Source organism: Callospermophilus lateralis, chromosome 3 (genome assembly GCF_048772815.1).
Source record: "Callospermophilus lateralis isolate mCalLat2 chromosome 3, mCalLat2.hap1, whole genome shotgun sequence".
In the NCBI taxonomy this organism is placed as follows: domain Eukaryota; kingdom Metazoa; phylum Chordata; class Mammalia; order Rodentia; family Sciuridae; genus Callospermophilus; species Callospermophilus lateralis.
Window position 1 is genome coordinate 178,771,929 of NC_135307.1, and position 17,395 is coordinate 178,789,323.

The 17,395-nt window shown below is 60.1% G+C and overlaps 1 protein-coding gene across 1 annotated transcript in view; it reads left to right on the forward strand.

Annotated features, from left to right (window-relative positions):
* The window catches only part of Vstm2l (V-set and transmembrane domain containing 2 like), a 29,707-nt gene extending 14,731 nt beyond the window's left edge, over positions 1-14,976 (forward strand). The window contains exons 2-4 of the mRNA XM_076849082.1: positions 6,568-6,737; positions 8,324-8,374; positions 14,704-14,976. Coding sequence (XP_076705197.1) covers positions 6,568-6,737; positions 8,324-8,374; positions 14,704-14,976 — 494 coding nt within the window. The remainder of the gene's footprint in view (positions 1-6,567; positions 6,738-8,323; positions 8,375-14,703) is intronic.
* Positions 14,977-17,395: the final 2,419 nt, after the last annotated feature.

The following is a 17,395-nucleotide window of genomic DNA, read 5'->3' on the forward strand; positions in this document are numbered from 1 at the left end:
TTTAGATTAGGTAGAGGGGAGTGAAGAGGGAGGGGGGAGTGAAGGGGGAGAGGGGAGTGAATGGGGAGAGGGGAGTGAAGGGGAGGGGGGAGTGAAGGGGAGGGGGGAGTGAAGGGGAGGGGGAGTGAAGGGGAGGGGGAGTAAAGGGGAGGGGAAGGAAGGACAGTGGAATGGGTCAGACACTATTACCCTATGTGCACATATAACTCAGTGTGACCAGTGGGATTCTACATCATGGACAACCAAAAGAATGAGAAATCATGCTCCACTTATATCTAATGTATCAAAGAGCATTCTACTGCCATGTGTAACTAATTAGAATGAATTTAAAAATATGCATAACAGAGTCTAGCATTTTCACCTTTTCTTCTTTTTCTTCTGGGGGCACTGGAGCTGGAACCCGGGGAGCTCCACCACTGAGCTACAGACCCAGCACTTTTCATTTTTTTACTTTGAGACAGGGTCTCCCTGAATTGCTGAGGCTGGCCTTGAACCTGTGGTCCTTCTGCCTCAGCCTCCCGGTCTCTGGGATCACGTTTTCACCATGTCCCTCACGAATGCCCGGCAAGTGGCTACCCCTAGCCGCCTCCCCGCCCCATTTTCACGGTCTTTAGGCGTCGTGTTTGGTGGTGACAGGTGCAGACGGTGGCTCTGCTGCCATCGCCAGGACCTGTGTCACCCCAGAGGGAAGCTGTCCCCAGCCCTGGTGTCCCCCCCCCACCCCGCCTCCTGCTTTGACCGTGCTGGGGACCTCTTTTGCTGGCTCACGTCCCTTGGCCTCGGGTCCTCAGGGCGCCCTGGGGTGGCTCAGGTCAGAATCGCCCTCCTCTGGGGCTGCGCTGGGGGTGGACTGGACCCTGTGAGTCCGTCCGTCCTGGAGATGTGGTGCCGGAGCATCTCAGTGTGGCCAGGGAGAGGACCGAGGGGCGACCGAGGCCGCAGGCCACACTCTTCTCTTGCTGGACCCCTCCTCTGTCTTAGTTTTCTGGAAAAGGATCTGCCTTGTCCCCAACATCCCCGGGAGCCCGCCTCTTCTCCGCAGAGCTGCTGGCTGTCTGGGGACCGTCCTTTGCAGGCCCCAGGGGGCCTCACACCAAGACCCCAAGAGCAGGACAGGGAGGGCCGGGCAGAGGCAGAGAGGAGATGTGGGGCTGACCAGGGCGTCTGGGATGGGAATCTCAGCAGAGGTGGAGTGAGCCCGGGGGCCAGGCTGCAGCTGCCCACGGGGACAAATGCCCTGGGCCTGCAGGAGTCCAGAGGCTTCTGGGAGGTGGAGGCAGTAGAGCAAAGGCAGCTGGAGAGGAAGATGGAGCTACGTGGGAGAGGTCCCTGGCCCGGGGATATACAGATGCTGTGCCACCGTACCATCTGCTGAAGCAAAAAGGAAGCATCTTTAAAGATCTTTCTGGAAAGCAGCCATGGTGGTGCACACCTGTCATCCCAGTGACTCAGGAGGCTGAAGCAGGAGGATCGAAGTTAGAGGCCAGTCTCAGCAATTTAGGGAGACCCTGACTCAAAATAAAAAGTAAAAAGAGCTGGGGACGTGGCTCAGTGGGAACGCACCCCTAGGTTCAACCCCCGGAACCCAAAACAAGCGAACAAACAAAACAAGCTCTTTCTGGATATGTAGGAATTTTGGAGTGAGAAGATGAGAGAGTGTTATTTATTGAGCACCTACTGCATGCTAGGCACGAGGCACGTGTCACCTTGTGTCTGTTTCTCATCAGCCTCTCATTCTCCCATTTCTCAGATAAAGAAACAGAGGCTCAGAGAGGCAAAGGGCCGCCCCCGTCACACCCCTTCCTGGGGACAGGACTGAGCTGAGAGCCGAGCCCTCCCTGTTGGTGTGGACGAGGGCCTGGGAGGTCGGGAAGGCCCCAGGGCGCTGGGGTTGAAGGGCCAGCCAGGTCCCCAGGTGTCTCCTGCCTGGCGCAGCAGCCAAAGCCCTTGCTCAGGCCTGAGCTGAGCCGGTCCTGCCGCCGCACTGTCCTGTCCACCAGGGTGGATGCGCACTTCGCGGGAAGGAGAGGTTGCGGCCACTCAAGCTCCTTGCTCCTCCCCTGCAGGATCCTAATTTGTCCTCCCAGAGAGCTCCTGGGGCTGGGCAGGCCCTGAGGCTGGAGGGCACAACCCCCTCCTTCTCCCATATCCATAACCACAGCAGCCCCTGGGCCCGGAGACGCCTGGGGATCTGGCAGGGAGAGGATTTTTTGTGTCCCCAGCTTGGCTCTGATGCTGCTGTGGGGCTGGGGGTCTGGGTGGCTGGAGGGAAGAAGGGGAAGGGGTCTTGAGAAAGGTCTGGAGGTTACAGGTTCCCTGTCTGGGTTCATTTAACCACTCACTTGCTCTGTGGCTTTGGGCAAGTCACTAAACCTCTCTGAGCCTTGGCTTCCCCATCTAATTCAGAGATAATAAGGACCACACCCTATTGAGTGCCATGCTGGGGGCAGGAGGGAATCTGTGTAAGAGCCTGGCGCTGTGGCTGGTGCAAAACAAGTGGCTTATATTTCTTCAAGATTATTATTATTGCCACAGCCTCGCCGTCGGCATCATTAATGGTCGTCGGGACCCCTGTCCTGCCTGCAGGGCTCCCTGGCTCCATCCTGTATCCCTGTCCCCTGTCCAGGGCTCCCTATGTCCCTGCACGCAACCAATGGCCAGCAACCCGGCTTCCCTGCAGACACAGTGTCCCCTTGGCCACCAGGTTGGAGCCCAGGGGATTCTCAGGGTCCACCCCACCCCACCTGGGTGCTCCTGGCAAGGTCAGGGGGCACTGGGAGACTCTAGGGCCAGGGTAGCCCAGTGGGTGGGACAGCTGGTGGCTGTACCTGCAGCCTGGCTCCCACGAGGCCCAGGAGCCTGCTCCCTGCTGTGGCCACCTGCCCAGTGGGTCACGGCAGGGTCACGGCTCCTCCGGGAAGCCCCCCGGTAGCCCCTGGCTGGGTGAAATGGCCCCGATGCCCGGCCTTAGCGGGCAGTGGAACAGACTCCGCGGCTGCGGTGCCCAGCAGCTGTCACTCAGCAAGGTGAAGGGCTGCTCCGCTGCAGAAGAGCCCCAAGAGCCCTGGGGAAGCAAGGCTGGAGTGGGGGGCCTGGGGTTGAGTCCCCTCCGCTGTGACTGTGATGAGGTTGCTGCCTGGTGCTGGGCAGGCTGTCCCCTCTGAGCCGCTGTCCCCTCTGAGCCCTGGCGCTCGGGAGGCCACTGGGGCTGGTGCTGCTGACCGTCTGCTGGGACGTCTGCAGGTCCAGCCCCGAGCACCGGGAAGGTGGCGGGTCCAAATGGAGATGTGCGGGGAGCGGGGAAGACTCTCCACTTTCGTGACTTAGCACGAGAAAAGGATGTAAAATGTCTCATTAGTAATTTTTATTACATGTTAAAATAATAATTTTTTGATAACTCAGGTTAAATAAAATACATTATTAAAATTAATTTCCCTTTTTTTTTTTTTAACTTTTTCTCTTTGTGACGACTAGAAAGGGACTGCTCCCTCTGTGTCTCCTGGGGGACTCCCATTCTGTTTCCGCTGGGCAGCGCGGCCCTCGATGGCCATTGCCGGGTTCAGGTGAAGAAGCAGCTGTCCTGTCCTGTCCACCCCAGGCTGCAGGGCTTGGGGCTGTTTCCAGGGAGAGGACCTGGCAAAAACTCTGAGCCCAGGGCCAGCCTCTTAACCCCGGGATGCTGAGTGACTCCAGGGCAGACACTGCCCTCTCTGAGCCTTGCTTTCTGAGGTAGTGCAAGGAACCCGTGGGCCTGTCAGGGTTTTCAGTCAGTCCTGAGACTCGCGCCAGTGAGTGGCACCGTCCTGCCTGCGGGGCTCCCCGGCTCTCCCACTTCCTGAAGCACCTTGGCCACCTCACCGGCCTGGGATCCTGAGCTGAGCTCCAGCCCCTCTTCCCCCCGTGGGAGGGGAACCGTGGTATTTTCTGATTTCTGTGGCTCAGGAGGACGTCACAGCCATGTCCCTCCTGTCTCTGCCAGCCAGGGTCACACTCCTGGCCACCTCAGATCTAGCTGGGGGCCTCGCCACTCTCCTCCTCACGTTTGCAAAGCGCTGGGGAGAGGGGCCAGGGTCATGGCAGACTGTCCCAAGGCCAGGGCAAGGGCTCACTCCTGGCCCCAGGTGCTCTGTGGCCCCAGGTACAGGTGGGGCTCCAGAGAAGGCTGGCCCAGGACGCCCAGCACGCGGCCAGCTCTGGACCTGCTGCCCCTCTCCGCCCAGCCATGCCCGCCATTCATCCCTTCATCCCAAAGCATCCACTGAGCACCTACTATGTGCCAGGCACTTTCCTTGTAAATAGAGGTAGATCCGCAGGCAAGACAAGCGCTACTGCCTCCTGGAAGGGCGGGCAGGTAAAACCATAAGTGAACTAAGCTATTAGCTGTCCTGTCCAGCACAGTAGCCACGCCCTCTGAGTGGCTATTTGCATTGAAGTTTAATTGATTTCAATCAAATAAAATAAAATTCAGGTCCTCACTCACACCAACTGGCTACCCACCTCTCTTTCTTTCTTCCTTTCTTCTTTCTTTATTTCTACTGGGTATTGAACCCAAGGGTGCTTGAGCTCTGAGCTACATCCCTAGTCGTTTTTTTTTTTTTTTTAATTTTTTATTTTGAGCAGGGTCTCACTAAATTGTTAAGGCTGGCCTTCAACTTGCAATCCTCCTTCCTCAGCCTCCTGAGTTTCTAGGATTACCCGGCTGGTGCTACAGTTCAAGTGCTCAGTAGACATATGTGGCTGGTAGCTATTTGAGTTCAGATACAGACCATTTCCCTCCTGGCCAGCACTGATGGTGTTGGAAGGGCAGGATGATTTAAAGTGCTGCGCTGGGGCGAGAGATGCCGTTGTAGATGAGGTGGTCAGGGTAGGCCTCCCGGAGGAGATGAGCAGAGTTCTGACGCAGAGGAAGGAGGGAGCCACGTGGGAATCTAGGGGAAGAGTGTTGCAGCAGCGGGGGATCAGCCAAAGTCCTGAGGTAGGATCTCCATGGCAGTGCTCAGGAGCAGCAAGGAAACCACTGAGTTGGGACTAGATTGGAGAGGGATGGAGTAGTCACACCAGAGAGGAGCCCAACCCGAGGGCCTCCGCGGCCACGGTGAGGACGGGGCTTTACCTGGGGAGGAGGATACCATGGGAGAGCTGGGAGTAGAGCGGCTCAGGGGCTGATTGTGTTTTGCCAAAACACCTTTGGGGCGGGCAGGGGGCAAAGCCACAGGGTTCGCTGGAGACCAAACCTGGGACATAAGGGGAGGAGGCAGGGAGGGAGCCCGGGTTTGTGGCCCTGGGGGGAGTGGCCATGGGTGTGATGGCCAGGGCGGGGCTGGGGAGGGACTCCCTGCGGCTCCCCGTGGCCCCTGTACTGGGGTCAAACCCAGGGCCAGGGCCGCCCGGGTGGTAGGAGGGGCTCTGTCCTGGAGCCGAGTCCAGGCCTGGGAGCTGGTTGTCCCCTGGGGTGGGGGGCGCAGGCGTCCACCTTCAGGCTTGATGTCCCCCCCCACACTGTGCCCGGAAACGCAGGCCACTTACCGAGCAGCTCTGCTCACCCTGTGGCCAGGCCCTGCAGATGCAGAGCCCTCTGCCCAGAGGCCAGGCTTGCTCTCAGGCGAGACCCCACCCACTGCTCAGGAAGCCTCCCGAGGGCGCCCCCGTCAGCCCAGGTCATCCAGAGCCCCGTAGTTCTGGGGGGGACAAGGTGGGTGGCCCCAGAGCGGAGGCTGGAATCCGGGAGCCCCTCCCTCCCAGCCCAGGACGCCCTCCTCCTGGAGGCAGTGGAGGGCCGTGGGGCCCGGCTGGGAGTCCGACGGGGAGGGCGCAGGGGGCTGCTGACGACGTCACCTTCCCGGGCGCCTCCGAGGATGGGATGATCTCTCCCGAGAAGGGGAAAGAATTCTAATCACCCCTCAGGACAGTATTTGTTTGGGGAGATGAGAGGCATATGGCGGGGACAAGCGGGGCCACACGCAGGGGATTTGCCTTCTCCTCCGCCTGGTGCCTGGGCCAGCTGCGGGCCCTGGGAGCTGGTGGGGGGACTGCGGGCGGCAGGGGTGTCTCCCATGGCACCCCAGGTGCCCCCAGAGGAGGGAGAAGGACCTCTCTCCAACACAGGCAGAGTGGCTACTCTGTGCCAGGGACCGTGCAGCCCGGGGAGCTGCCACCGCTGGTGACAGAGTGAACACAGAGGGGTGGTAGGGGTCCTGCCCAGAGCCGGCCTCTCGAAGGGCCAACTTGGGGCTGAACATGACTGACGGGGGCTGGGAGCGGCTCCAGAGGGAAGCTGGGGAGGCAGCCTCCGGGCCTCCTGGCCTCCTTGCTCACCACGTCCCGTGCAGCCCCTGCCCCCATCCTGCACGACACCCGGGCTCCGGGGAGAGGCCCAGGTCACAGTGTGGCATCCAGGGCCTGAGATCTCCCCTTCACCCCATCCCTTGCCGGCACTGAACGCTCTGCCCGCCCCAGTGGCCTCGCCAGGTGCCACACCTGAGGCCGGCCACGCCTACCAGACCCCCCTGCAGCCCTGGTGGCACTGTGGGTTCCTGAGCGGCCACTCCTCCCCCGTTTCTCGCACAGCCCTGTTCACAGAGACGCCCCACGACATGACAGCGCGGACGGGCGAGGACGTGGAGATGGCCTGCTCCTTCCGCGGGAGCGGCTCCCCGTCCTACTCGCTGGAGATCCAGTGGTGGTACGTGCGGAGCCCCCGGGACTGGGCCGACAAGCAGGCCTGGGCCTCCAACCAGGTAACGTCCTGGGCCGCTGGGCACTGGGGCCCACCCAGACCCTGGGCCGTGTCCGCTGCCCCCACCTCCTGGAGGGACCCAGGGCCGCCTGTCACCTTCCACGGCATCCAGCTGTGCGCCTCTCTGCTACCCCAGCCCCTGGCACTCACAGGGGTCCAGTGTGGGGGCGGCCGGTTAGGAGGGGGCAGGAGGAGACCTGGGCTGAGCCCCCAGAGGCCACAGGGGAAGGGTCCTCCAGAGAGCACAGAGGCCCCCCCTCAGTGCTGGACAGGACACCAGGCCAGAGGGACAGCGGCTGGTCCAGGTCACAGGCAGCTATTTTGTAAAGGACTCTGCAGTCGCAGAGTCCCCTCCCAAGTTCAAGCTCCAGCACCCATGCCCACCTCCGTCACTGCCCACCCCCTGTCTCCACGTGCATCCCCACCACAGCAGACCCTGGGCCACCTCACACACACCTGCCCACTGCTGTGACTGCCTGGGGGTCCCTCTGGACTGTTGGCAGAGCCTGCTGGCAGCCAGCACTAGGAGCAGCCCACACGGGGGGCTGGCAGGGCTGGAGGGGAACACCTCAGGTCCCTCTATCTAAGAGTGTCTGTGCTTCTGCAAAGGTGCCCCAGTGCGACTGGCGCAGCCACCCCCACCCGCCGCCCCTCCCCGCTGTCCCTCCTCCCCTGCTATCAGTTCCCCCTCTGTCCTCTTACTCCCTCACCAGCTGCTACTGGAGTCCCCTCCTGCCACTGGCCTGTCTTCAGTGGCCTCCCAGATAAACCACGGGCATCTGCGTCTTCGTCCCCGGGTCTGCTTCCCAAGTCACATCCTCACACACACGTGGGTGGCACAGGTGGGCATGCAGGTGCCTGCGCCCACACGCGACACATGCGGTCCCCGCCCTCACAGCCACCACGCTCTGTCTTGCTCTCATTCCAGTCCCTGGCTCTCCAGCCACACACAGGCCTAGGGGCCCTGCAGCCAGAGAGCCTGTGGGAGAGGAGTTTGGCTGGTCTCTGCAGGTGGCCACTCCAGGTCATCCTGCTCAGATTCTCGGGGGCGGGGCTCCATGGGCATGGGGAACCCATGGGGCACCTCCCGGCGCAGACCTGCTGCAGAGGGACCAGGGACAGACACAGGTGGTGTCAGCAGCCCTGCTGCCACAAGAGCAGACACTTGCCCTTTTGCTTGTCCACACCCCTTTCCGACCCGAGCCCTCAGGCTGCGTGGTCAGTTCCTTGCCTCTCCTTCGTCACCTGTGTTCCAACCCCCACCCCTGGCCCTGAGTGGACACAGAGCTGGAAGACTCCCGGTTCCTGCCCTGGTGGCCCTGCGCGTCTTCTGTGGCTGACCACGATCTCTTCTAACTCACTTTCTATTAGGATTTTAATTTTTGTCTGAAGCGGATTGCCCACGCAGCTGACGGGGCGCAGCAGGCTGTCCCCCCGCCCCCCCCTCGCTAGCACGGCTGGCACCCGGCACGTCCAGCCGCCCCCTGCCACCATCTTAACAGTCCCCTGCACCCACTCTTGACGTGTCCCTGACCCCCACCCAGGCTAACACCTTGTCTCTGCTCTCTCTGCCCCCCTCCCCCACAGCTAAAAGCATCTCACCAGGAGGACGCAGGGAAGGACGCCACCAAAATAAGTGTGAGTTCTGATAATGACTTCTCCCAAGGGCTCTGGGCCAGGGCGCTGGGAACTTTAATTCTTTTTTTTTTTTTTGTTCATTTCCGTGGGGAGGTTAGGCAAAAAGATGGAGGAGAAGAGAAACAGAAGGGGAAAAATGGCCCTGCTTGGTTTTTTAAAAGCCAGAGATTTTTCAAGTTCATTGAATGACAAGCACAAAAAATGACAAGGGAGAGAAGACGCATCCCTCTGTCGGCCGCGCCTGCGCTTCTCGGGAACCAACAGCACCTAATGGGACTGAACAGCTTCTGGGGCTTCTGGGGGCCCACATGACTGACAGCCACAGCATCTCGCCACCCCGGAGTCCCTGGGTCCCTTGGGTGATCTGGCTCCAGGGGCGGGGACTGCAGGACCCCGCGGCCTTCTTAGACATTCACCTTTTTTTTGTAGTAGGGACTGAACCCAGGGGCGCTGAACCACCGAGCCACATCCCAGCCCTTTTCCGTTTTCATTTGGAGACAGGGTCCCCCTGGGTTGCCGAGGGCAATGCTCCCTCACTACGTGGCTGAGGCTGGTCTGGAACTTGCCTCAGCCCCCCACATCCCTGGGATTACAGGAGTGCGCCACCGCGCCCAGCTTTCCAAGGATAAGTGGGGAAGCTCAGGACCTCAAGGCCACTTAGACAGATGCACGGAAAGCTGTCGTGAGCCACAGGTCGGAGCTTGGAGCATGGACACCAGGGTGGAGTCTGGCCTTCAGGGTGGAGGCAGGGAGGCCAGGGAGGAGGCTCCTGCAGCCACTCAGGGGAGAGGTGGGTGAAGGCCAGAGCAAGGACATTCAAAGTACCCTTGGTCCTGGGTGGCCCTGGGCAGAAAGTCCAGAAATTCCATCCAGCACAAGGTGGCCAGGTTCCACTCCCTGCCCTCTGGCTCCGGCTGTCACCGTCTGCCCAAGGCACATCCATGTCTGATGCCCCATTTCTTGCCCAAATATACATCAGCCGGGCAGATGGAGACCTGTGTGTGTGTGGGGGGGGGGTGAATGCACCCCCTTATTGAAACCCCCTCTTCTGTGATTTTGTCTGTGGGTTCAGAGCAGCTCAGGCAAAGGAGACACTAATCTAATTGATTTAGAGGATTATAATTTGAGGCTTCTGGGCCCCACGTGAGGAGAATGCAACGACGCTGATTAGTGAAATCAAATCAGTGGGCTCAGCTGAGGGTGGCAGTCACCCCAGCCCCACCCCCTGCCCTCCTGCCCCAGCTGGGGCCCTGGGGGGCTGGTCAGCAAAGGCACAAGCAGACCTCTGCCCAGCCCTGGTGCAGGGACTCCGCTGTCCCTAAACCCCACGGGCAGAGTTGGCACCCTGGGTTCCTGCAGTCAGTGGCAGGAGAAGACTTGGACTTCTCCGTGGCTTCAAGGCTCTGCGTTACTGCTCTGCCCAGCCTGGGCTCGTCCGGTCCTGCTTCACGGCACTCCCCCCCAGCCCCTTCCCACGCCCCTTCCTGCCTTTGCAGAGAGAAAGCTTCCTCCCCCTCTCCCCACACCTCCCCCTCTCCCCACCTCACTCTGCCCACCTGCTGGCTGCATTTCTGTCCATAAGGATCCATCCTGGGCTTACTTGCTCCCTGTCCCTTTCCCCAGAGATGGTGGCCCGGGTCTGTGTCTGCCTGATCCCTGGCCACATTTCCAGGGCCTAGAACAGAGCCCGGCACAAAGTAGGTGCCCATAAATGTTCACTGGTGACAGTCACACTCACATCCATGCAGCCAACGTGCACGTAGCAGACGCTGCACAGGGACACGCCACTATGGCTCGAGTCTGCCATGCCTGATGCATATGTGTATGACTAGGCAGGGACCTGGGGGACCAGGCCCCATAGCTGCAGGGGCAACGGGCAACCAGGCAGGGATCCAGACCTCACATGCCCATGTCTTCTAAAAGCACCAAGTTTGATGGGATAGCGTCTGGATTTTTTTTTTTTTTTGTACTGGGGGCGTTGAACCCGGGTCACTTTTGCCCCTCAGCTACACCCCCAGCCCTTTTTATTTTCTATTTGAGTCGGGGCCCTCCTAAGTGCTGAGGCTGGACTTGAACTTGCGTTCCTCCTGCCCCAGATTCCCAGGCCACAGGGATTACAGGCCCACCCCAGCGCCTGGCTTGGAGGGAGATCTGGCTTGATTTTTAAGTGTTGTGGCCTAATTTGATCTTTTGAAAAACACCCAACAGAGAAGTCTGTAATTTGGGCAGTGGCAGAGCCTGTGGGGTTCTGGGTTCTTGGAGGAGGAAGTGCGGGTCATGTTCAGTGAGCCTGGCTGGGGGTGGGGGTCATCTGACCTGTAGCTCAGTGGTGCAGGGATGATTCCAGACTCAGGAGGGGGCCAGAGGACTGAAAGTCTGAGGCTAGTCTGGGCAACCTAAGGAAACCCTGTCCAAAACAAAACAATAAAAGGGCCAGGGATGGGGCTCGGGCCTTGCGTGCCATGCACGAGCTCTAGGTTCTATCACCAGGGCCACCAAAAACAAAAACCAGACCCCTGCTGGGGTCACCATGTGGACCTCGGGAAGGCCCAGCTGTAATGAAAACAGGGTAGGGATGGTGAGGACATTGTGGGGCTAGCACTTAGCGTCCCGGGAGCTGCGTCCTGGCTCCACTCTGCCACCTCCTTGTGCCTCCATTTCCCAAGTTAGCTGTGGTCTAAGCCACAGAAGAAAACACTCTGGAGTGCTGTGGGTTTGGCTGTGAATGGCAGGGGTTACCAGGGTGGAAACTTGTTAACACGTATTTGCGAATCCTAAGACTCCTTTTCCTACTGTGAGAAGGAAACCAGACGAGGGAAAGAGAAGACCTCAGAATCCTATAGTGAGATCATTCCTATGGGAGGACAGGCATCTGTGAAAAATAAGGATGATACAGTGATAATAGAGCAGCTGACATTTACCACGTTAGCTTACCATATGTCAGGAACCTTGATGAGCACTTGACATGAGTTATCTCACTTGACTCAGGCCCAGGGAGGGACCCCTGGCCCAGCAATGTCTCCCCTGGTGGCCTGCAGATGCTAAGGATTCCATCGGTGGGATGGGCCCCATCCTGCGGCTTGGACAATCACTTCTGCTTATTGGTCATTTTCAAGTTCTGGAAGTTTCTCTCTTTATCTGACTAGAGTCCTTTGTACTGGAGTTTCAGTTGATTTCCCCCTAGTCGGTTTTGAAAGTAGACTCTGACCTCCTAATTTTAAGAAATTCTCCCCCCTCCCCAGGGGGACTTCATCACCCTAAGGTGTTGGTTGAGGACCACAGTAAACAGGGTCCTCCAGGAAGGCCCTGGCCACCCGCACAGCCCCTGCCCGCTGTGTGCTCCCAGGCCAGGGTGGGAGACAGGCATCATCCAGTCACCGCACACCACAAAGGCAAATGAGTGGCCATCAGAACCCAGGAGGGGAGCTGCTGGCCCCAGCCTGCCTGGGGTGAGCAGGGGTGAGTCCCCATGGGTCCCGTCCACCACTGTGGGCAGCCATCCAGAGTCTTCCGGGCTGAGGCACTTTGACAGGTCTGTCTGGCGTCAGGGAGGATCAGATGGAAAGGGCCAGAGTAGCTCTGCAGAGACAGGAGAGGCCGGTGCAGGGGATGGGTTCTGGCGTTTGGAGGAAGGTCAGAGGTGGAGTGGGGGTGAGATTTTGTGGAGGGATGAACCTGGCTGGGTCTGGCTGGAGCAGGTGAGGCCTTCGGGGCCCAGGATTGGGGAGGCCCCAGGTGGGTTCTGAACATGCTGAGGGGCTGGTGAGACAACTGGGTGTGTTGGATGGAGGCTCAGAGCAGGGTAGGCACCTGACCCCTGGTCCCCATCCCACACCGTCCCTGGGGCCCCACAGAGGCAAGGTTGGCCCCAGGGCCCAGATGGGCACCGCCCTCCTCCCTGGCCTGGCTGGGAAGGAAGAGCTGGCCAGGGTGTCTCCACGGGGCCTGGGCCCAGGGTGAGCAGGAGGGAGCCTGAGCTCGGTCACGGCCAAGACTTGGCCTCGTCCCTTTCAGCATAATTAGGTACTTAATTGCACCAGGAAGGCCTGTCGATGCCGGTGCCCAGGTGATTATGATTTACAGCCAGGCTGCGCGGCCTCTTCTCTCCCTGGCCACTCAGGCCCACTGGAGGCTGGGCCAGGAGGCTTTTTGTGCAATTTGTGATGATGAAACTCAAGGGACTGTTCCCCCACCCTCCAAAAAAATCTGGCACAGAATGATGGGCCCCCTCCAATGGGCGGGGCTCTCCAACACGTGGAGCCTGGGGCCTGGGAAATGAGGTGGGGATGGGAAGATGGGCTGTTCATAGGAGGCTCCCAGGCCCTGGCTAAGGCCTGGCCTCTGTCACCAGCTGGTGGCCTTGGGAAAACCACAGCCCTCTCTGGGACTCACTCTGCTCCCCCATACGATGGGCTTGCTCCCTGTACCCCTCGTGGGGTGATGGTGAGGTGTCGGTGAGATGGGTGGGGTTGGCGCAGTGCCCAGGCTCCATGGACATCATGACCCGCTCTGCCAACCCTGTCCTGGTGTCTTGACCAAGGCAGACCCCGGGGCTGCAGGACTGCACGTCTTGTTCTCTGGCTCAGCCCTGGAGGCGCTGCTGGGTGTGGCTGGTTCACAGCTGGGTGCAGCTGGGAGGAGGCGCTGGCTGTTTGTTGAGTGAATGTCTGAACGCAAAGCCCAGGCGAAAGGTCGAAAGGTCGGGGCGCGGGACCTGGCAGGGTCAGAGAGCCCGGCCCCTGCGCAGTGCTCCCGGCCCCGCCTCCCTCGGAGGGGAGGAGCCCCTCGGGCAGGGCGGGGCCTGGGGGCGTGGCTGGGGCGGGCCCGGGAGTGGGCGTGGCTGCGGGCGGGGCGGGGCGGGGCGGGCGGCGCCGGGCTCCCTCCCTGGGAGCCGGTTCCCAGCGCCTCGCATTATTACTCCATTAGCGCCTTGTAGGGTTGACAAATGAAGGATAATTAATATCCGTGAGGGAAACAGCTGTTGAGGTAATTCGCTCCCGCTGCGCATTTGCAACAGCGGCTCCTAACTCGCCCGGGAGCTGAGGACGCGCCCACTCGGTGCCCTTGGTCGGGGTGAGCGAGTCAGGGCGGGGTTGGCTCCACTGGGCCGGCCCTGGGGAAGGGACACCTGATTTTGGCCCCCACTCCAAGAGGGACAGCTGCCAGAATTCCCCTCTGCTTGCCATTGGGAAGTTCTGCCTGTGTCCCGCCTCTGTACCTCCTGCTGTACCATCAGCCCATGTTTTCCTCGTTGGAAGGGGTGATGACCAGCAGGAAGGCTCTGCCTAAGGGAGGTTGGGCCCTGCTCCCTGCTGCAGCCCACCAACCCTCTCACCTTCGGGAGCCAAGAAGCTCCCCTGTGGCCCTGCCAGCTCGGGGTGACCCTTTGTGGGCCTGGCACACAGTTTCAAGGGTGAGAGTGCATGGAGTCCAGGCTGGGTTCCATCCTCAGCACCACATAAAAATACATGAATAAAGACATGTGTCCACACACGACTAAAAAAAAAAAAATGTTTTTTAAAAATCCCCAAATAAAACCAACGAGCAAAAAAACAAAGCTTTACAAAGACAAGCATAAAAAAACACTCTTGCCCCGACCCTTGGTGGCGTCCTGATATATCTGCAGTCGGTTTTTATTTTAAAGAACTAGTACCTTTCAGGTGCGAGGACTTCACCTTGAGACCACCCCCGGCCACCCCTCCCTGTGCGGCCAGAGTCACCCCTGCGAGGAGGCTGAGCAGGCGCTGGGTTTCCTTCTGTTTTTGAACCTCTACATACAAAAGGCTGCGGAGCCAGTTTATTTACATACACGGCCTCCACCGTGGAGCCCAGGGCCTCGTGTGCTAGGCAAGCTGCTCCTCACGCTGCACGCTGTGCCATCGAATGGGCCATTCTGTTGATGGACAGTGGAATCGCTTCTACATTTTCCTGTCTGTCTGTCTGTCTGTCTGTCTCTCTCTCGGCGGGGGTGGAGGAGGGTATTGGGGGTTGAACCCAGGGGCACTCGACCACTAGCCCCACCCCCAGCCCTACTTTGCATTTTATTTGGGGACAGGGTCTTGCCCAGTTGCTTAGCGCCTCGCTCTTGCTGAGGCTGGCCTTGAACTTCCATCCTCCTACCTCAGCCTCCTGAGCTGCTGGGGTTGCAGGCGGGCGCCACCTGCTCATTTTCCTCCTCTTTTCTTTTGCAACTTAACTCGTCTCGTGCACCCTTGGCTGCCCTCATGGGAGTCCCCGGGGTCCCCCACGCTGGGCTGGACCCCGGGTGGCGCTCCCCGGCCCTGCCCCTGGCGCGGGCGGACGGGTCACGGTCTCTCTGTCGCCCCCAGGTGGTCAAGGTGGTGGGCAGCAACATCTCCCACAAGCTCCGGCTGTCGCGGGTCAAGCCCACGGACGAGGGCACCTATGAGTGCCGCGTGATCGACTTCAGCGACGGCAAGGCCCGGCACCACAAGGTCAAGGCCTACCTGCGGGTGCAGCCGGGCGAGAACTCGGTCCTGCACCTGCCCGAGGCGCCTCCGGCCGCGCCCGCCCCGCCGCCGCCCAAGCCGGGCAAGGAGCTGCGGAAGCGCTCGGTGGACCCCGAGGCCTGCAGCCTCTAGCCCGCCCGTGGGCCGAGTGCATGAGGGCCGCCGGGCGCTGGGGACAGGACTGCCTGCGGCCGCCTCCCGGCCCGGGCGCCGCCGGCCTCTGCCCAGCACCCCGCTCAGCATGTGACCCCGCCCGCCCTCCCCAGACCCCGCTCCCGGCTCGGAGAAGGTGGTCCAGGGCTCCCAGGGGACACGCTCTGGGCGCTGGGATGGGGACCATGCCAGGCCTGGGCTTCCCCTCTCTGTCACCAGCTTCAGTGGAGTCCCGTGTTTTGCTTTGCTTGCTTGTCCCCACCCTGTCCTGAGCCGGGCCTCCCAGCCTTATCGCCCTCCCTCCTGTGGTCCCCGCTTGGCCCTGGGGTGTGGACAGTGACCCCTCCCGACTCTGGCCTCGAATCCTCTGAGCAGAACTAGAGCCTCCTCCCTGGTGAAGAACTGGGGCGGGAGCCCCCAGGAGAGCCTTTCTGGGGTGGGGTGGCCCCGCAGCAGGGCCACTCACAGGACCCTGGGAGACCCTGGGGTGCCCTCGCTGAGGCCCTTCCTGGTCAGCTTCTTTATTCCTGAAGACACCCGGGCTGCCCTTCCAGGGCGGTGGGATCCAGGGACCTGCCTGATCACCTAGCCCCTGGGAGGTCCCCGCTGCCCCAGGCCCCAGGCCCCACGCAGAGTTTGCACCAGCAGGACCCCGTCCAGGGTCTTCGAGGCTCTTTGGAGCCCCCCTCTGCCAGCCCCCAATGTCCCAGCCCCCTCTTGGATCCTGCCAAGTCTGCCCAGGGGCCTGGGACTGTTGAGAGCCAAGGGCCCCCCTCCACCAATTCCCTCACCATTCCAGATCAGGGGGACACCCACCCTGGAGATTTGTAAATATTTCTATTGGGCCCACCACCCCACCCCCACCCCGGGAACTGGCTCAAAGCTCTGGCCGCCCCTCAGCGATGGTCGGGGTGTGGGAGAGGCCCAGGGCTTGCCTAGGGGTGAGTGGGTCGCTCTGTACACATGATCCAGTCTGTGACTACCAGCCACCTGAATAAAGCTGTTTAAAACAAATCCCGGCAGCAGCGTCTTCCTGGGAGATTGTCAGATGGAGCAGGGAGGTGACAGACAGCCAGTCCCCACCCAAGCAGCATCTGGCTCTGCTCCGTCCCCATGCAAGCAGGGCCTGGCTTCTTGGAAGAGCACAGGAGCTGGCGGGGGGCTGGAGGAGAGTTCCAAGGGGAACCCACACTTGTCCAGCTCCGATCCAATTACCCGACGCTCGGATTATTATTTGATTCTGAGATACATCCAGGAGAGAGCACACAGCACGTTTACACTGTTTTGTGAATAATTATAAAGAAAACACACACGTAGCCACCACTTGTCAAACATGTCACCCGAGAACAGATACCCCACCAGCCCGTGTTTCTTCCCAATCATTTCCCCTCCCTCTCAGAGCCAAACACAATACTGACTTTTTTTGTTTTCTTTTTTGGTCCTGAGGGTTGAACCCAGGGGCACTTAACCCTGAGCCACATCCCCAGCCCCTTCTAGTCTGTATTCTGAGTCAGGGCCTCACTAAGTTGCTTAGGGCCCCTCTAAGTTGCTGAGGCTGGCTTTGAACTTAGCTCCTGAATCAGCCTCCTGAATCTCTGGAATTATAGGCACTGCCACCACGCCTGGCTACACTGTGGACTTAAGGTAATCACCATCCCAGTATTCTTTTTATAGGTTTAATACCTATGTGTATGTCGCTTTAAGCAAAATATTTTCTGATTTGTTCATTTTTTGCCAACTTACTTGTCTGCCCTGCGGTGGACAGGAGTGTGGAGTGTGTGCGCTCTTTGGCCTATTACCACACACGCTCTGGCCCATGAGTCCTGTGTCTTGGTGCAAGCCCTGTGCGTCACCACAGCAACCTCCATCGCACCCTGAGTTTTCAGAGAGGGACTCCGAGGTTCAGAGTGGACGGGTGGATGGATGGAGACGCTAGCACACGGCTGGGGACAGGCAGGGCACTGGGCCTGTTGCAGAACACAGATGTCCCAGGGCTGTCTGGCTACTCCTCAGGCCAGTAGCTAGCCTTTATCCAACAAATAGGGTCCCTTCTGGAAATGTCCAAGAGCAAAGCTGGCCCTGGCAGGCCCCGGTTCCTCTGAGAGGGCCTGGGGGGACCTGGCTTGTCTGGAGTGATAACAGCTGTCACCCAGCCCCAGACCGACTCTGCTCCAGGTGAAGGGCTTTCTACAGGAAATGCCGAGATTCCCAGGATCTCATCGAGCTGCCTGTGTCCCCCCTCCAGCCCCTTTCTCCCCTGGAAGGATTCTTTTGTTCCCCTGGGAAGGTGGACCCGGCAGCGTAAAGGGCCTGGGTTAGAACCCCGCCCCTGCCCCCCTTGCTGCAGGGCCTCAAGCAGCGCTCCTAACCCCTCTGGGCCTCAGATCCCTTTCTTGTC